The 19,644-nt window shown below is 37.1% G+C and overlaps 2 protein-coding genes across 2 annotated transcripts; both read left to right on the top strand.

Moving 5' to 3' along the window:
- Positions 1-145: 145 nt before the first annotated feature.
- On the top strand, positions 146-10,180 carry LOC121951636 (solute carrier family 22 member 13-like). Its single transcript, XM_088085906.1, has 10 exons — positions 146-1,283; positions 1,362-1,465; positions 2,735-2,889; positions 3,497-3,665; positions 5,217-5,337; positions 6,097-6,191; positions 6,794-7,008; positions 7,089-7,197; positions 8,398-8,604; positions 8,916-10,180. Exons 1-10 carry the CDS (start codon positions 909-911, stop codon positions 8,989-8,991), a joined length of 1,626 nt encoding a protein of 541 aa, XP_087942032.1. The 5' UTR covers positions 146-908; the 3' UTR covers positions 8,992-10,180.
- Positions 10,181-11,762: 1,582 nt separating this feature from the next.
- On the top strand, positions 11,763-18,951 carry LOC121950862 (solute carrier family 22 member 13-like). Its single transcript, XM_042496943.2, has 10 exons — positions 11,763-12,732; positions 13,434-13,537; positions 13,637-13,791; positions 14,604-14,772; positions 14,849-14,969; positions 15,366-15,460; positions 15,590-15,804; positions 16,211-16,319; positions 16,567-16,773; positions 17,513-18,951. Exons 1-10 carry the CDS (start codon positions 12,358-12,360, stop codon positions 17,580-17,582), a joined length of 1,620 nt encoding a protein of 539 aa, XP_042352877.2. The 5' UTR covers positions 11,763-12,357; the 3' UTR covers positions 17,583-18,951.
- The last annotated feature ends 693 nt before the right edge of the window (positions 18,952-19,644 follow it).

The raw sequence follows: 19,644 nt of genomic DNA, 5'->3' as shown, positions 1-19,644 counted from the left end.
GTCAATGGGTGAGGACAATGTTTGATTGATCTGTGATTAATTAAAGGGACAGTTCGCCCAAAATAGATATTTTTCCTCTTACCTGTAGTGTTATTTATCAGTGTAGATCAGGTGCACTCAACTGTCTTTGCTGCTTTAGGATCTTGGGACGTGTCTTGGATTTTAGGACGTTTCTTGAATTTTAGGATATTTCTAGGATTTTAGGTCGTTTCTCAAAATTAAGGACATCTCTATGATTTTGGTACATTTCTCTGCTTTAAGAAAATGTTAGACTTTAAGACGTTTCTTGGATTTTGGTATAGCTTATTTTTAGGATTTTAGTATGATTCTTGGATTTAAAGACATCTCTAGGATTATAGGACATTTCTGGATTGTGGGACGTTTCCTAGGACAGCTCTTGGGTTTTAGGACGTTTCTAGGATTTTCAGACCTAGAAATCCTAGAAATGTTTCAAAATATAAGAAACAAGCCTAAAATCTGAGAAATGTCCCAAAAACCCAAGACATGTCCCAAATTCTAGAAATGTCTTTAAAATCTGAGAAATGTCCTTAAATCCAAGACATGCCCCTAAATCCAAGAAATTACCTAAAATCCGAGACAAGTCTCAAAATGCTAGAAATGTTCTAAAATCCCTGAAATGTCCTAAAATCTTAAAAACGTCCTAAAATCTTAAAACACTATGCAACTTGCAGCAAAACAATTTAGACTGATCAGCAGCACATCAGGTAAGAGGTCAAATATTTGATTTTGGGAAGAAGTGTCCCTTTAAAGCCCAGTTTTCATCATCTCCTGATTTAACAAGTCAACGATTCGAGTTACTGACTAAAGTCAGACGGTTAAACATTTATCCTGAGCCGAGCCTAAACGAGGACGTCCACCTGAGCTGGTCTCACACCTGCTGAGTGAAAATGGTGGAATTTGGGGAGATTCTGAGGACGGTCGGTGACTTCGGTGTCTTCCAGAAGCTCATCCTCTCTGCATTAACCTCCCCAAACCTTCTGCTGCCCATTTTCTTCTGTAGTTTTCTTTTCATCGAGTCAGATCCGGAGCGACACTGTAACACAGACTGGATCCTTCAGGCCGACTCTAACCTGACCACAGAGGAGCAGCTGAACCTGACTCTGCCCCGGGACGAGGACGGGACCTTCAGCAGGTGTCTCATGTTTGTCCCTGTGGACTGGGACATCGGTGCCATCAGGGAGTACGGACTCAACGAGACCACAGGGTGCCAGAACGGATGGGTGTACTACAACACGCTGTATGAGTCCACCATAGTCACTGATGTAAGTCCATCTCGGTGTGCAGTTTGTGTTTTTTGACTCACCTGTGCTGGCTGACCTGCTCATCTTGTCCTTCTGCAGTTCGATCTGGTCTGTGGGAAATCGTACCTGGCTCAGGTCGTGCAGACCGTCTTCATGTGTGGTTTACTCGCTGGTTCATTCATCTTTGGACCTACAGCAGAATCGTAAGTTTCTTTAAAAATACCTTTAAAACTTAAGTCAATAGCCCAGACTGATATTTGCTTAAATCACTGAACTCAACAAGCTTATATTTGAATCAGGCGTCTTTATGTGACGGGTTTTTAATTCCTTTCACACTAAAGTTGCTTAGAAAAGATGGAAATACAATCAAATTATTTATTTAACCTTTTGAGACCAAATTGGCTTCATTTTATTCAAAAACACAGGAAAAAGGCAAAGAGCGACAAAAGAAGACACGGCCCAGAGGTTAACAAGAAATCTGTGAAAAGACCAAGAAAAAAACCTGAAAATAAGCCCCAAAAAACCTTAACAAACAAAAAAAGCAACAACAAAAGAAAAAATACAAAGAAATTGCCGAGAAAAATAATTCTGTAATATAATTTAAAGTTTCTAATAATAATAATTATGAAGTATAGTTCACGGGACATTTTTCTCTAGCTTTATTATTATTATTTTTATTATTAATAATAATATTACTATATTTATAACTATATATTGATATATTTTTATTTATTCGGTATCTAAAGGGAAATAATGTGAGTGTGTATGTTCTACAGTCAGGAGCTGTTTCCCACTACTGTCACATATGCAAAATAATAAAACACAAACTATGTAATTATAATCAAAACCTACATATTCAGCCAAGATTTAGATTAAGCATAATTTATAGTAATTATTTATCTTTTTTAAATTATTTACTTTATTGTATTAATGGAGTAAAAATCATTCAATCATCAATCAATCATTTTATTTTCTTTTATTTTTTTTTTTTGTCTTTTAGTCTTTTATCAAATTTTTAGTCTAACATTTATTAGTAATAATATTAATAAATATTATTATTATCATTTTTAAGTTTTTTTCAGTTCTCATTTAGGATTTTATTTTTAAAAACATGGGGGAATAAAAATGTTATGTATGTCAGTGTTTATTCAATATGTAATTTTTATTATATTTTATTATTATTAATAATAATAACAACAATGATAATAATAACAATGATAAAGATAATAATAATAAAAAATGTGAATAAGAAAATAATATGTGTATAGGTAGCAGCTGTCCATCTTCCTGCGCAGGAGTTTGGACTTTGGACAGTGAGTAACTGAATGTTTTCTTCGGGTTGATTCTTTGGTCTCAAATGTCAAATATGGCCAAAAAATAAAAACCAAGAAGTCTGGAAATTTGAAGTGAAATGTGCAGGAAGGAAAAACTATAACGCTGAAACCTTTAAATCTGCCGTTCTCTACCTTCAGGTTCGGCCGCAGGAGAGCCACCCAGATACCGGTCGTCCTTCTGGCGATATTCCTCGCAGTTGTTGGAGTTTCTCCAAATTTCTACGTTTACATCGTGTCACAGTTCATCGTTGGAGCTGCACTCGGAGGATACAGAATCAACTCCACTGTGTTAGGTATGACCCTTTTTATTTATTTATTTAAATTCTGTATTTTTCTTTTTTCTTTTTTTTTTGACCATGTGCATATAAAAACTCATAAAAGACAACAGTGGAATAAAATAAAGATATGTGTACAAAAACACATATATACACACAGTAATACACATAATCACAGGCATACAGAGACAAAAAAAAAAACATTTTTAAAAATAAAATTAGATTCAATTTAAAAGAAAAAAGAAAAAAACATGCAGTTGCACAAAATAAAGGCCCATTGTGATTGGCTACAAAAAGATGCAATAAAAGCTAAATATGACTTAAATGAATTAATTTGGAGTTTATGAATTTATTTAATGTAAATCTCAAATTAATTTCCTCTCCTGCTGCGCCAAAAAAGCTACTAATGGATCTCGGTGAATTGTTATTTTAAAAAAAAATTGAAAATTGAGCTCGAGTACGTGTTGAGATTAGGACGCGGCCAGAATGAGGGCGGCAGGTGAGAGTTTGCACCTGTCACAAGTGGAGTCCACATCTGGGAGGACTTTAATTTTGGAAATACTGAATGAGGCCACAAACTGAGGCTGCATTTTTGAACTCGGACCTCTGGTTTGTGCGTTTGCAGCCACAGAGTGGATCGGGATCACCAAAAGGTCCTTTGCCTCCTGCATGAGCCAGATGTTTTCGGCGGTTGGACAGTGCGTCATGGCCGGTCTGGTCTACGTCATCCGCGACTGGAGGGAGGCGCAGTTCGTCATGGTGGGAGCGCAGGGCGTTATTCTGCTCTACATTTGGTACGTGCTGTCCCAGCCCTCGTATTGTGGTTTCCAGCTCGGACCTCTTCAGCTTTGTGTGTCTTGGCGCGTCTGTCGCTTCGCGTAATGAGATAATGCCAAACCAGCGTCGGCGCGGTGTGCTCGGGAGGTTTGCTGTGTAACTGACCTTGTTTGCAGACCAGTTTCTGTTTAGACTCTGATGAATTAATAACTGTTTGGATTTTCATCACCATGATACGAGACATTAGCTGCGTTTGAAAGAGGGGTGACCGATTTTGGTTTTTCAGGGCTGATATCTATTATTAACCAATATTTGGAACAGATATGTGTTTACCAAAACAAAGTTAATAACGCGTTATTGCAGATTTACTTTTTACTTATTCAATATATTCAACAAAAAAACACACACACACACAAACAACATACAGCATATTGGAGATGTTTACAACCTGATCACATTCTTTCATATCCATATTTAATATACTAAGTAAAGAAAAAGAGCACAGAAAAAATATATAAGTATGACAAATCAGTAGTAATAATAATATAAACCAAGATTAAATACCATAATTAAATTGTTTCCCTTGCTTGTTTACTTTTTGTAAAAAAAGTAAGAAAACAAAGCAAAGGCAAAATAGAGAGGGAATCTATACATTTTCACCCTCTCTGTGCACTGGTTTATACTGGGAGGCTGTGGTATCAATCCTCAGTAAATATATAGTTTTCCTTTTTGTCATCTCACATAACATAATACCCACAACGCACAGTGTTGGATCTAATATAATGTCAACACACAACAGACTTTTGATTTCACTTTTAATATCCGGTGCAAATGCTAATTCATTTTGACGGCACAAATGTTTTTTGACGCGCGATAAACGCACGGTCTGTGACCATGACCCTCGGCCTATTTTTTTTAATCAGTCAGTCAGACTTTTTCATATTGCACTTTTCATACAAACAACACAATAAGCTCAAGTTTCTCTTTCAGTGTATTATTATTATTTTTTTATTTTTTATTTTTTGTATGCAGTAACTTTGAGGTTATTCTACAATTGTCATTTTTTCTGGATTGTTGAAATAATAATATACGTACATTTACATAAAGCAAGTATTTTTTTCCTCTCCCATGTTTATAAGAGTTCTAAAAACGTGAAAAATGGCCCTTGAAGGTATTTAGGACAGATAAAAAATGTGCGATTAATTTGCGATTAAATATTTGAATCGATTGACAGCCTTAATCATGACATAATTTATATAAATATAACAAACTCCAACGCAAAACTTTGTTTAAATGCCTTTAGCAAATGTTTCATCAAAACTGAAAAAATCAACATCCCTAACAGCAAATTCCCAGCAACTTTTCTTTAATAAGGTTTAGTGAAAATTTAAATTAAAAAAAAATAATAAATAAAAATATGTCCCTGAGGTTTCACAGAGTAAAAGTTCCTCCCACGCTGACACCTTCTTGCTTCCCTGCTGTTGGTTGAATACGCACGTTTTCATTAATTAATAATGCATTAAATTGAGAAGTAAAGGAGTAGTTTTGACTGTGTTGAATATTTTCAGGTGGATTCCTGAATCTGCGAGGTGGCTGCTGGGACAGGGAAGAACCGAAGAGGCGACTCAGTTGATACGTCAAGTTGCAGCAATAAATAAAAAGCAAATCCCAGAGAATCTGCTGGACGAGGTAATTTAAATTCAGATGTATTCATTATTTTTATTTGATTAATTTATGTTTGATTTTATTACAATTTTAATGTATTAATTTATCTCAGGTCATAAGATTAGTAGGTTTGTTTTTTTATTTTTAAAAAAAAATATTTTAACCTTTAATTAATATTTCATTGATTTTATTTCCTGTTATTCGTGGTTTTATTACTTTTGATGCTTTTGTTGATGCTGTTTTTAGCATATTTCTTTGTATTATTTTATATTGACATTTTACATCTTGAATCTTGCATTATTTGTCCTCTGGTTTTTATTTATTTTACCCTTTTAATTTATGTTTTATTCATTATATTTCCTTTAATTTGTGGTTCTATTGCTTTTGTTGCTTCTGTTGTTATTGGTCCATGTTTTTGTTTTATATTGACATTTTACATTTTGCATTTTTTGTCCACTCTGGATTTCATTTTATCCAAACTCTTCTCTGGTTTCATCTCGCTCGTGTTCAATATGACTTTGTCTGTTAAAGCACTTTGTAAACTCTGTTTTTAAAGGTGTTGTACAAATAAAGTTATTATTGTTATTACTTAACTTCATGAGTTAGTTTCAAATAAGATTTTTTTTAGAATAACTGTAACGGCTGCCTTATTCATAGAATAGAAACGATTAGGTGCAAATTTCCAGCAGCAGCTTTATGTTTTGTTATAGCAGCTCTATGTTATATATGTTATGTTATGTTGAGTGATTTTCTCAGTATTTTAATCGTGCGTTTGTCCTTCAGGTAACTGGGGATCGAGAAGTCCAGAGTGGAGGACTGAAAGCCATTTTTAGCTCAACAGTCCTGACAAAATATTTATTCATTGTATCTTTTGCTTGGTAAGTTGAGCACATTTTGAAATGCACTTTTTATTTGAATTCTATGACATTTTGGTATCATGGTTCCAACATTTTTCACCATTTAGTGCATACTTAAAACCAAATACAAAGTCACAACGTGCTGATATTGTAATGTATATCAGATTAATGTAAGAAAGCACCAACAATAATTAAAATAAAGATACTTAAAAAAAAACAAGAAGAAGAAAAACAAAACATTTTTTGAGAGTTTTGCAAGATAGGTTTGGCTTGGTGTTATTAATTCTTTCTTTTTTTGCAATAATTTGTTTTTATAGTATAATTACTATTACAGTTACTGTTTCGGATTTTCCATTTGACCATTTGGAAAAAAAACGTTAAAATGGATTTTTTATATATATATATATATATATATATAATAATAATAATATATATATATATATATATATATATACTTAGAAAAAAGAGGCAAAACAAGGGCAAAAAATCTCAATTCTTTCTGTTCATGTCTACACAGACATTTAAAACCCTTTTCCTCTCCGCCTCTTTCCTCAGCTGAACTGTTGTCTTAACGTTTGTATTTGTACTGTTTTGTATCACCTTTGTGTTTTTGTGATTTGAAGGTTTTCGTTAAATTTAGGCTACTTCTCCCTCGTTCTCAACGTGGGTAAGTTTGGTCTGAACATCTTCCTGGTTCAGTTCCTGTTCGGGATCTTTGAGACCCCGGCACATCTGGTCTGTATCTGGGCTCTGGAGCTGATCGGGAGGAAAAAGTCCCTCACATCGACCCTCCTGTTGGGCAGCGTTGTTTGTCTGTTAACGCTGGCCTTCCCTCGAGGTGAATCCCCTCTTCTTCACATTCAGCCTGAGTCTGTCCACCTGACTGTCCGCGGTTTTTACGCTCTTCTTACTTTGCAGACAACGCCATCGTTATCACGGCGCTCGCGACTGCCGGGAAGTTCTTCCTGAACTGGGCCGGTTCAGTGTGTATGGTCTACAGCCAGGAGCTGTTTCCCACCACCGTCAGGTACGCCAAACTACACCAAATGGTGCACAAAAGAACACAAAATATGTAATTATAATAAAAACTATTAATCTATTCAGCCAGGCTTTTGATTAAACATAGTTTGTAGACATTATTCACCTTATTTTAATTAATTGTATTTACGTTGTAAAAATTAATTTGATTTCATCGGCCATTTGATTATTATAGATACTATACTACTATTACTTATTATTATTATTATTATTATTATTATTATTATTATTATTATTATTATTATTATTATTATTATTATTATTTTATTACTAGATTAGATACCTACAAAGACAAAAGAGACAGAGCCCAAAAGCGCAAGACACAGGGCAGATGCGTGGGAGTTGGCAGCCCCGGTGGAGAAAGGGTTAACAGAATTTTTAAATAACCGAAATACCCAACATGGGCAAGATTATGTCGCTTAGAATGTTTACATTATTTTTCGATTAATTACCCAGCAGTACTACTTCAAAAATACTGGGGCACCTGGTGGCTCGGTGTGCAGATGTACAGGTATACAGCCTCTGTATATGAGGCACCGCTTTATTACAACTTGGCCAGGGGTCCGGATAGGACGAAGTTTTGGTCCGGATCCGGACCGCGGTGCGCCGTTGGTGATGCCTGGCTTACAGGTACATGTGATGAATCAGTGGTATGGGCGCGATTAATAGCCACCTCCGTGCATATTGGTCGCGCGCAATGACAGGTGTTTTGTTGGAAAACATCTTAGGAGCCACAGTTTGTAAAACTGCTTCACTGGGAGCAGGCTGTAAGACATGTCCGCCGCTGAGGTGGCTGTTGGACATGTCCGCCACTGGAGTGGGCTGTTGGACATGTAGACGCTGAAGCAGGCTGTTGGACATGTCCGCTGCTGGACTGGGCTGTCCCACATTTACCTGTGCTGGAGGGCTGTCGGACATTTCCGCGCGCTTTAGGAGGGATATGGAGATTTCATTTTTGTTTTCATCTTTTTAAACCTTTTTATTACTTACTATTTATTTCTATTAAACCTTCATCATTTTATTGTTTCTTAAGCACTGGTCTACAGTTGCTCCGTCTTATCAGCTTGTCAGGCACTTTTGCACTTCACTAACCTTTAGCACAGGTGTCATCCTAATAATGTTTTATTGATTGATTGAGTGTAGATATATTGCATAAGTATATATTTAAAAGTGAACTCCGCTCTTTCAGGCAAACAGCGGTGGGTTTGGCATCCATAGCTTACAGAGGAGGAGGTCTGGCGTCTCCGTTGATCAACATGTTGGATGTTTATCACTGGTCCATCCCCATCATAGTGTTCAGCAGCCTGTCACTGGTCAGCGGAGCGCTCAGCTTCCTGCTGCCTGAGACCACCAGAAAAGAGCTTCCCGACTCGACCGATGAGGCCGAGGGCAACAGGTAAACAAGCTGATGACTAACTGAGGAAGTTTGTGAAAACTGTCAGTTATTGGGGGCCAGTTTCGACCAAGAGCATCTATTCACACCAGAACTGCATTTGACAAACTCACACTCCTTAGCAACTTATATCTCATCCGTTTTATCTGTACAAAAAACAAAATGTCAAAAGTATAGTTGAGTTTGTTGACAAGTTGAACATGACACACTAGTAATTATACAGATAAAGTTGATATATTCATTTATTTTTTCCAAAAAGTCTCACAGATAAAGGTTGAAATTATGCAATTTAAATGTTCTTGTTTTCATTCTAGGAAAATGACCACAAAGAAGACGAGAAGCGACTCTAATGCGGTGAAACACAACAGCAGAAAATCCACCAAACTCTAGACTGAGTGCTGGATTTGAGCTCCACAGAGGTGACTGTTTTTGTTCGGTATCACATTTGATAGATGAGCCCACATCGCTCTGGTATCGTATCGCCAACCATTTATCGTATTGTTATTAAAACGTATCATTACACCCCTATTGGCCTTCGCACCAGTCTGCGCTCTCTGAGTGACCTTAAAATCTCCCCCTTTAAACCCCTCTGTCAACTCGTCTTAATTTGTGCCAAATTTTTTGTCTTGGTGGTGATATTTGTCTTGGTGATGGCGATTGGCTGTGAGTAGTTCATCGGGTCGAAGAAATCAACTCATCGTTCTGTGAACTTTCCCGGCGATTTCTAACCGGCTAGCTTCTAGGTTGAGGTTTTCAAATATAAACACCCGTAAACATCCAGGAAAAGATGGAGAAGAATGGACACGAGCTGAACTAGTGTCCTGCGAGCCATCGGACAGACATTGGACAATTAATTGGACAACCTTCGTGCTGCATCAGATTCACCAAAACTTCACCAAAACGACACCATTCAACCAGCAGGCTCTGTCTCTATTTTCTGATGGAGGAGGACTCTGCGGAGAGGAGGAGTGTATTTTACCTTGAATAGGTACTGGTGTGACAGTGGGAATGTGCGGCGCTGTCCTGTTCCTGCTGTGCATCACTGTTAACAGCGGCTGCAGTGCGGCACGGCTGTTTTTCAGGATGTGTGTACAATTAAACCACGGATTACCAGAACTGTCCGAAAACATGGAAAGTTAAAAAGCAGCAGCCATCGATGTAAAAGACACACAAAAAAAAGAAGGCCGAAATTAGCGCACAAGTTAAAGGAGCTGATGGGATCACGTTTTACTGGAGTTTCACCTCATGTGACTCCAAGTGACAACTTTATTCACAGTATTCAACAGCACTTTTCATACATTTAATGTAGCACAAAGTGCTTCACAAGTTAAAAACATAAAACAACATCGAAACCTATAAACCAACCCGCCACCCCCCAGAACACAGACAGAAGGACAATGATGTTTTTGTTGAGTGTAACACGAGCAATAGTAAAACGTTATTTTGGACTGTCTGTGCCTTCAATTCTGCTGAGTCACCTGAAGTGTTTAAGTTTATATTGCGTCTGATAAAAATATCTGTTTTTATTGCCGTCATTACAACTCTATAGGAAAAATAAAACACTGTCAATGAATGTCCAGCTGTCTTGCTTGTAAAAAAGTGTAACAAGTCTTATTTAGCGCCATGAACTGGTCCCAAGATGGAATAAACACTGTATTTTAAGTAAAAGCTGTAATATTTTTCCAGAAGACTTTTTGAGTGACTTGGGAAATGCATCAAGTGTTTATCCAACATGATGTGTTCAAAAACTTTGAGACTTTTGTCACAATTTCAAATTTCTGACAAAGTTTTTACAGTTTCTGGCTTTGATAAATGGTGAAATGTTGGTGTTTTTTTTTTAAAAAAAAAAAAAAGTCAAAACTTTTAAAAAATGTACAGGATTAATTTATTATTTTTTTTAAGTGGTGGTAAAATAAATACATAATCATTATATAAGTTATGTTAAATTAAATACCCCACCCCTATCCTAAAACCCCTCTTCAGTTCTTAAAGAATCATTTGAAAAAAATAAAAATCATTTTTTTAAATGACCAAAGAACGTTTAATGAAAAAAAAATTAAAACATTTTAACAAGAAAAAAAATCTTTAATTCTGTTATTAATAAGTCCCTTCTTTCTCACTGCTTAACGAATTATTTGACATGCGTCACCCTTTTTGCATCACCTCTTATAAATAACCAATGCTTTTCAGGGTAAAGAAAGTGCCAGAGTGCATTGAAAAGCATCAAAAATGAGCTCCTGCAGAGGTCTACTCTAAGCTCCCAAATCCTAGAAACACTCCTGACTGATCCTGCACAGCAGCAAAAACAAAAAACGTGCAGAGGAGAACAGAGGAAAGAGCTGAAATACATAAACTGCTGGGAAATGTAAACACAGTCGGGGTGAGAGTGTATGAGAAGGCGTTACGTCCTGTGACCTCCAGCTGCTCTTTAGCAGCTTGTTATCAGTCTGAGAACAAGCCAGCGCTGCTTTATGATTGGGCAACTGCAGGACAGTCCACTCCTTGACTTTCTACTTACTTTCTCAGTTACAAATTTACATGTGGACTAACATGCAGTCCAGTTTCTCACTGAGCACACACGTGCCTGATTATAGACCAGAATGCAACATACTAGATGTTTTTCCAATAGAGGAGCTGTGTGTAAAGCTGCAGGGTGTATGTTGAGGAGTTACTCTGAGTTTTCTCCTCACTGACTGTTTGACTGGAATATTTTTAGGTAATTTTCTGCCTTCACGTGCTCCTCAGAAATATCGTATTTAGCGTATTTACTGTATTCACAAATTATGAGCACACGAACGGCCCTCCAAAGCTGTAATTACAAGTGGGAAATTGGAAAACTTCAGTAATACCTGAATTGCAGAGTTTTGACGTTTGCATAATGTTTCAGGGCAGCAGAGACGGTGGAAAGCGTGAAAAAAAGTGTCAACAAATTACAGTAAAAAATTACAACAAAGTTGATCTTTAGCCCTCAAGAGAAGGCAGAGGTTCGTTTTCCTCCACTTCAGTCTGAGAAGTCACACAGTAACAAGGCAACATTTCTGGGTGAAATCAGACGAAACTAAAAATGTTCCTATTTTCTAAAATTAAATATTTTGGAAAATAAGAATCATTTTTCATTTAAAGGTTGTTTTCGGTTTTCTGCAGACTGAGGGTCAAAAGGTTTACTGCATTATAATTTATAGCATTTCATGATATACTGTAGCAGGTGCTTCATAATGATTGTTTATTATGTAATGGGATTATCTGTGATGTAAGAGTGTTGTCAGGAAGGTTTAACAGTCAGCATATTGTAAAAATTGGTGAAAGATTGACAAAGTTTTCTGAAAGAGATAAGAAGAGATATAATATACAGTCTGCATTGATTCATCGGCTGCACAGCATCATGGTGTTGTTAGAGCCTGTGTTTACGAGCTGTGCTGGAAAAAGCATATACAACCTAACATTCAGTTTTGTATTTTTGCAAAACAATGCTAAAATGCCTGTAATATGACCTTGTTTTGAAAAACAAGTTGAATGCTGGGGTAAATTGCACTGTGCAGTCCAAAGCATAAATATGTTATGAAGACGTTACACAGAGAAAAGAGTGACATATCTGGTTAAATGATCATAAAACCACCTCTTTTTGCAAAATAAAAGTGCACTGTGCTGTTTCATCCTTCCTGAGACATGTGGTCCAGGGTTTAAACATTAATGGGCATTGTATAAAGGTCATCCTGCACTTTGGCATCTCTAAACTGAAGACAACCTTCCTTAAACATGGCTGATTTTGGAGAGATTCTCCACAGTATCGGAGAGTTTGGATTATTCCAGAAGATTGTCCTTTTTGCTCTTTGCTTCCCAAATGTTATTCTGCCTTTTTTCTTTGCCAGTGTGTTTTTCATCGAGTCAGATCCGGAGCGACACTGTAACACAGACTGGATCCTTCAGGCCGACGCTAACCTGACCACAGAGGAGCAGCTGAACCTGACTCTGCCGCGGGACGAGGATGGGACCTTCAGCAGGTGTCTCATGTTCGTCCCTGTGGACTGGGACATCGGTGCCATCAGGGAGCATGGACTCAACGAGACCACAGGGTGCCAGAACGGATGGGTGTACGATAACACGCTGTATGAGTCCACCATAGTCACTGATGTAAGTAACAGGTCTGTTTCATTTATAATAAAAATATTTACTCTTTAAAATCTGGAGCACTTTTTTTATGCTGCATTCAGACACTTTTTATGTTAACCTTTAAACCCGGAGCAAATTTCTTTTAATTTATTTTAAAAACAAAAGAATGAAAAGCAATTAGAAAGAAATTAGAAGACGGTCAGACGATACCTGCCGCAGCAGTGCGATACGCAGACAGTCGATTTCGTTGCCAGATGGAGCCTGTCGCGTCTGTATCACACGCCATAGAGCAGTGTCAGGTTGAAATGTTGCCTGTAACGACATGATATCAGGAGCCGGTGGGAGTGGTGGTGGATGGATCCAGCAAACCCCGGTCTTTCATGCAGGAGTCTGCTTTCACTTCAGAATGTGATGATTTTTTTAAAAAGTAATTTTATTTATAAAGCCCATTATCACAATTTGCCTCAGAGGGCTTTACAGCATACGACATTCCTCTGTTCTTAAACCCTCACATCAGCTGAGGAAAAACCTCGGTGTAATATGTAGATGCAGAAGTCCACGGCAATATGTGATAATTCGCATTGAGAATGTATTTATGGGACACAAGGCGTTTGTGCTCATGGAAACACGATCGCTTTCGACCAAAGGGGCCGCCAAAATCAACAAAAATCAAGATCCTTGCTTTAAATAATCTTTATAAATTTCTCCTCTTTTTCCTACAGTTTGACCTGGTTTGTAACCAGGCTTATTTTGTGGGAGTTGCACAAACAGTGATGATGGCCGGCGTTCTCATTGGGTGTCTCTTATTTGGACCTTTTGCAGAATCGTAAGTGTACCTGAAACTATACAGATCATGCACTCAGCATCATAAAAAGGTAAAAATGTTATCACAATGTGCTGAACAGAGGGGTTTTATGTGTTCCAGGTTTGGTCGTAAGCGAGCAGCTCAGATTCCATTTGTTTTGTTGTTCATATTTACTTTAACATCTGGACTATGTCCCAACTTCTATTTATATTTGGCATCGCAGTTCATAGCAGGAATTGGCTATGGAGGCTACCGACTGAACGGCGTCATATTAGGTACAGTATACGCCATCATTTTACACATGAAAACATTCATTTTTAGTCAGTTTTTGTTATCTTCCATCATGACCAGAGTCAAAGATAATTTAGCTGTTTTTAGTTTAGTTTTCATCTTTCAGCTGCTTAATTTTTTTCCATTTTTTTTCGCGTCACATTCAATCATTTATAATTTCTGATCATAAACAGATGAGCTTTTTCTCACCACACTGGAACAATCAAAACTGACTGTATGGCTAAACTTAAAACACCAGTAGCTAAATCCACTGAGCAACAGCTATTTTTTTAATCATAAAACTACATCAACCAGTACAGGTATATTATTCACCAGCAATTACTCATCTGTTAACCTTTTACAACATTTTGCCATCATTTTTGGTAGAGGTTTGCATTATAAACAAGACGTTCTCATCCTAAAATCATTACATGATGCTGCGCTGTCTCTGGCCTTCTGCATCTACCTATGACTTTTTAGGTAATCTGATGCGTCAGCTGTTTACGCTACAGGATGCCTCACCATGTGCCGCCTTCCCCAATCATAACCATCCATGTTAGCATGTGCATTTGTTGACGTCCTGATGGTGGTTGCAATATACTTTCGTTGTATAAAAATAACCATATGCAGCAAAATCCCACCATGTGCTTCTGTTGACAGCACAGTAGTGACGAATGTCAACAGCAGACGCAGAAGGATACCTACAGTTAAATATGTGGACGCAGAAGTCCACTGCAAAGAGACAGTACACGTTGACCTGGGATAAGAACATATTAAATAAACTGAAGATTAACTGTCACTAATTTCCTTTTTCCAGCCACTGAGTGGATCGGGCCGTCCAAAAGATCATGGGGAGCCTGTGTGACTCAGCTGTTAGGTGCAGTTGGACAGGTCGTCCTCGCTGGTCTGATTTATTACATCAGAGACTGGAGACTGGCTCAAATCATCACAGCAGCTCTGCTCGCTGTCGTTGCTGTTTACATTTGGTGAGCATTAACTCTTAATACTTTCTGTTGTTTTAAAAAGTCAATTATAGATTATTGCTGACGGTGTTTCTGTCAGGTTTATTCCAGAGTCGGCCAGGTGGTTGTTAAGCAGAGGACGGACAGAAGAGGCCAAACAGCTGATTATCAGAGTGGCGGCCATCAACAAACGCCCTGTACCAGACTCTCTGCTCGAAAAGGTACCAACTCTTCACAACAACTTATTTTTCTGCCATTGTGTAGGCAGCAGATAAAGCGGAGTATCATCAGGATAGCAGTAAAGTTAGTGTGGAAACTTCTTTATTTACTTATTATTGTTTGCCTTTTTTGGATTTCTGGATTAGTAGTCTTGTCCATAAAGTCCCAAATGATAGTGGAAAATGGCCTAAACAAGTTCACTTTTTTATGTGGACGTTGGAAGGGGGGGGGGTGATTTTAGCGAGTTATTGCTGTGTTTCCAGCTGCTTTTTAGGTGACAAACTTGAGTGTATAATGCCAACATTTATTCTGGTGATTTGCTAGTTTAGTGAATCTGTTTGATGACATGCTTTGCTAACTTGAAGCGTGACGTTATGTCCACTTTCTGTGCATTACAGATTGTTGAGAAAGAAACTGAGAAAAAGGGAGGCGTATTAGTTCTGATCCAATCCCCCGTGCTCAGGAAGTATTTCTTTACCATAATATTGGCATGGTAAGTCACATTTTTGGATACACATAACAATTTTTCCAAACCTGTCAAGTATATATCGAGAAGCTGAAGTAATAAAACGTTTTACAGTTCCTATTTTTTGATAATTGCTCTCTGTTTGAAATCCTCCAGGTTTTCCTTAAATGTTACCTACTACTGCATTTCGTACAATGTGGGAAATTTTGGTTTGAGTGTCTTTGTGACGCAGCTCATGTTTGGTGCGAGTGAACTTCCAGCTCATATACTTTGCATCTGGCTGTTAGAGGCACTGGGGAGGAAAGTGTCGCTGATATCAACACTTCTGACCGGGGGATTCATGTGCATTTTAATTCTAGCTGTTCCTCAAGGTAAAGCACTTCAGACGGTATCTCTCATTTTTTTCTGTTTTTCGATTCAGTAGCAGCTTGTTGTTAGGGGGGCAATGTTAGCTAGTCAGTGCAACACTTACTAAAACACAGTAAAATATCTCTGGATGGTTTGTGATAAAACTTTGTACAGACGGTAATTATATCCAGACAGTGTACCCTAATTATGTTAGTGATACTCTGAATTTAGGTGCATTTTGGTAAGTTGTGCTTTTGAAACATACATTTATACATAATAACATTTGTTTGATAAATATTGATATAAAAAATAGGCAGCAGATTTAATTTCTTGAAAAGATGAGCTGATGATTCCCAGCAAGTTGGATCGTTGCTTAATTCTAAGAACAACGTGCAGCTTTAACAGCATGGATGCTTGGTCTCCTTCCAGGTAATGCCGTTGCTATCACTACATTAGCAACCTTGGGACGTTTTTTCATAAACTGGGCAGGATCTATATGTAGCGTGTATGTTCAGGAGTTGTTCCCAACATTTGTGAGGTAAGTCCTCAGCCTCACTGTAGTGAATGATACACTCACATGCCTCTGACCTGTGGTGTTCCTCAAGGATCAATTCTTGGCCCGCTTCTGTTTGATATTGGCCTCATCCTTCGGAGCAACAACCTTGCCTATCACAGTTATGCCGATGACACCCAGATTTACTTAGCTTTCTCATGTCATGACAACAGCCGTGTAAATTTTTTAAGTAAACCGCTGTGGTCATCTGAGCTCTGTGTCTCTGTCTCAGACAAACAGCGTCAGGTTTGGGCTGCACTGCCAGCAGAGCAGGTGGCTTGGTGTCTCCGTTGCTCAACATGTTGGCCATGTACCACTGGTCCATACCCATCGTGGTCTACAGTGGCCTCCCACTGATCAGTGGAGCTCTCAGCTTCCTGCTGCCTGAGACCAGGAGAAAAGAGCTTCCTGATTCGACCAACGAGGCCGAGGGCAACAGGTAAACAAGCCGATGATTTACTAAGGAATTATGTCAATATTGGCTTTTTTTGGGGGGTCAGTAAGTCAGTGTCTAAGGGGTGTTAAGGACCATGCACATCCTTGTTAGTGAGGTGCGCAATAAAACAACAGCATGTGTGAATTAGGTAAGTCTGTTTGAACATCTATTTTATTGTGCACACTTCAGTGGTTATTCAGGAAAACATTTGTATTAATCCAGTATTTAGAATAAGAAGCAGCATTCATTGTCTATTTCAAATGAAATGTTCAAAATTACAAATAGTGCATTATCTTGCAGAAATTGAATTTTTATTTGATATTTCTAACTTAAGTTCAGTATGGAGAACTTGTCTAACTTCTTTGAGTTGCAGAGTGTTGGAGATGTTTGCCTTCTTACTAATAGACTGAATCTAGACAGCACTCAAAACCAAACCCAAAACTTCATTTAAAAAACTCAACAGCAATGACCCTTTTTGCTCAAGATAATCCACAGAACTTGTTGTGAGCAGTTTTATATGGCAACTATTTTCATTCTTCAAAACTACACCCGTTAAACCAAAAGGATGGAAGCATGCAACTTTCCCTTTGAGTTCTGCACACATCATCAAATATGAAAACATGAACCAGATACCGTCTTGTTTCTGTACTTTTGTTGACAACAAGATTCAAACAAAATAAAGCACAGAAAACACCATCAAGCCAACTGAACTGACATAATTTTCGGTTTCTTTATCTCACAGCATGAAGACGACCCCGAAGAAGGAGAGTGACTCGAACACGCCTGCGCAAAGCAAATCCACCAAACTGTAGACTGAAAACTTCTATTACGGTCGTTTTTTTTTCGCTCTGCAGAGAATCAGGACTGTGATGTCGATTTGTCAGCTGGTTTGTTTGCCCACTTTGGTCCATCGTCATGCCACTGGTCACATCCCAGCTAGCAGGGAATGTTCACACAACATTGACTTACGTTACCTACAAGTTGCAATAATGTTTTAAAGAAAACAATTTAATCTAATGTGCAAAGAACATTTTAAGGATGTTTATCATTACAAATAATGTTCCTTTAAGGGTAAATGCTGATTAAGATGTAACATTATAACATAGGTAGGTAGGTAGGTAACAGAATGTTCTTTTTTTTATGAAACGTTCCCTCAATGTTTCATGAGAACACAAACACAAACAAAAAAAACAAGAAAAAACATTTTTAACATTTTTTTATGTTTATACAGAACATTACCCTAACTTTAACAAGAACATTCTGGAAACTAAAAGAAAACTTTCCACTAAAAACATCACTTTTTACTACAAACATTGCATTGCACCATTCTCAGAATGTTTTTAGAACCAAAATTTGTTAGCTGGGATCTGCATGAAATCTGCTGTACATATTCATGTTCTGGTGGCTGAGTCGTTACAGAAGCACCAAATTTCTACTTGTACACAATAACTTTAATGCTTTAATGCTATTGTTTCTGTTCTATTTTTTATTTTTTTTATTTTTTAAAACTTTTTTGAATTTATTGCTCACACTGTTGTCATCCAAATCTTGATTATTATTAATGCATACATTTTTTGGATGGCTTATCCTCATGCATGTTTTAAACTACATTTCCACTCAAATCTCAAATTGGAGCTCATATGTGGCTTTATTTAGCTTTTATCCAGCATTTATCCTCCTGTGACCCTGAATACTAATATGGGCACATCACACTTTGGACCTTATGCTTTATTTTGCTTTATTTAGACCCTTTATCCTCATTCTTGGAAACTTGCGTGTCATCTAATGGTAGCAAAAGTACAACACACTAATCCATGTTAAAACATAACCATCTCTGTTAGGTCAGTCTGCAGCCATCTGAAATTTCATGTAGACATGCCATGCAAATTCAACATTTTAACAGTAGTAACAATAACAAGATGCTGTGAATTACAAAATACCTACCAACCTTTCATGCTTTCCTTTATGGACGCTCCATTTGTTGGATTAATTTATCTGCTTTTATTGTCTTCTTAAGCACTGTTTTGACAAGTCCTTTTTTGAATAAATGTTTTATCATAATTATTAAAAAAGGGTAAAAGGGAGGTTAGAAACATACTCCAAAAGGGAAAATGTCCAGAAAACTATATTTAGAAGTACTACAATTTTAAATTCAGAATTGTGTTACAGAAAAAAAAGTACATATTCAAAAAATATATATTTTTCTGCCCTTTTTTCCTGTTTTCTTTCTTTTTGGTTGAAAAACTTTTTTGGCTAATTTTCAGGTAATTTTTTGTCTTATTATTATTATTATTTTAAATAATTTCATGTTAAGTTTGGGGTTGTGTCTTGTTAAGGTGCTCATTCCCCTCTCATCATATTTTTGAAAGAAATCAAGCCAATTTGCCAAGGTTTCATGTTTTTCACAAGATTTCTCAACATTTTATGGATGGATGATAGCTCTCAAAGTTACTGACGACATTCATACTTCAATTACACTGACATGATGACTTTAATGCCACCTTCAACTACATATGTTAAAGTTATAAACGTCAGTTTTTACGGTGCATTAGCATAACAGCTTGTTACTTAAATATTTTTCTGTTTTATGAGATTTTGCTCAGATTGTCAAAGATCTTAATAAAAAACTCAAAAATCACATTGTTTTTGAATTTCTCAAGTGTAATTTTTTAACCCTTTTTGGGGGACACACACCAAATATTATTCACCTCTAACATCTGCAAACAAAATGAAAAAATCAACATGGAGGTAAACAGTCAAATGTGCTTCTGTGTGAATCAAACAGCTGTTTGACTGATAACAGCTTGGATCAGAATCAGAAGTATGAAAATAAGAAGAACGTAAAATATTTGAAAATATGCATATAAATATGCA

Source organism: Plectropomus leopardus, chromosome 12 (assembly GCF_026936395.1).
Source record: "Plectropomus leopardus strain MGB_pleo_1.0 chromosome 12, ASM2693639v1, whole genome shotgun sequence".
Classification (NCBI taxonomy): domain Eukaryota; kingdom Metazoa; phylum Chordata; class Actinopteri; order Perciformes; family Serranidae; genus Plectropomus; species Plectropomus leopardus.
This window is presented reverse-complemented; position numbering and strand designations above follow the sequence as displayed.

Excerpts from the sequence above, each read along its gene's own strand:
- LOC121951636 (XM_088085906.1), top strand. The coding sequence starts at position 909 with ATGGTGGAATTTGGGGAGATTCTGAGGACGGTCGGTGACTTCGGTGTC. Across the intron at positions 7,009-7,088 it reads AACGCTGGCCTTCCCTCGAG|ACAACGCCATCGTTATCACG; the intron begins GTGAATCCCCTC and ends CTTACTTTGCAG. Across the intron at positions 7,198-8,397 it reads CTGTTTCCCACCACCGTCAG|GCAAACAGCGGTGGGTTTGG; the intron begins GTACGCCAAACT and ends CCGCTCTTTCAG.
- LOC121950862 (XM_042496943.2), top strand. The coding sequence starts at position 12,358 with ATGGCTGATTTTGGAGAGATTCTCCACAGTATCGGAGAGTTTGGATTA. Across the intron at positions 13,538-13,636 it reads TTTGGACCTTTTGCAGAATC|GTTTGGTCGTAAGCGAGCAG; the intron begins GTAAGTGTACCT and ends TATGTGTTCCAG. Across the intron at positions 13,792-14,603 it reads ACTGAACGGCGTCATATTAG|CCACTGAGTGGATCGGGCCG; the intron begins GTACAGTATACG and ends TCCTTTTTCCAG.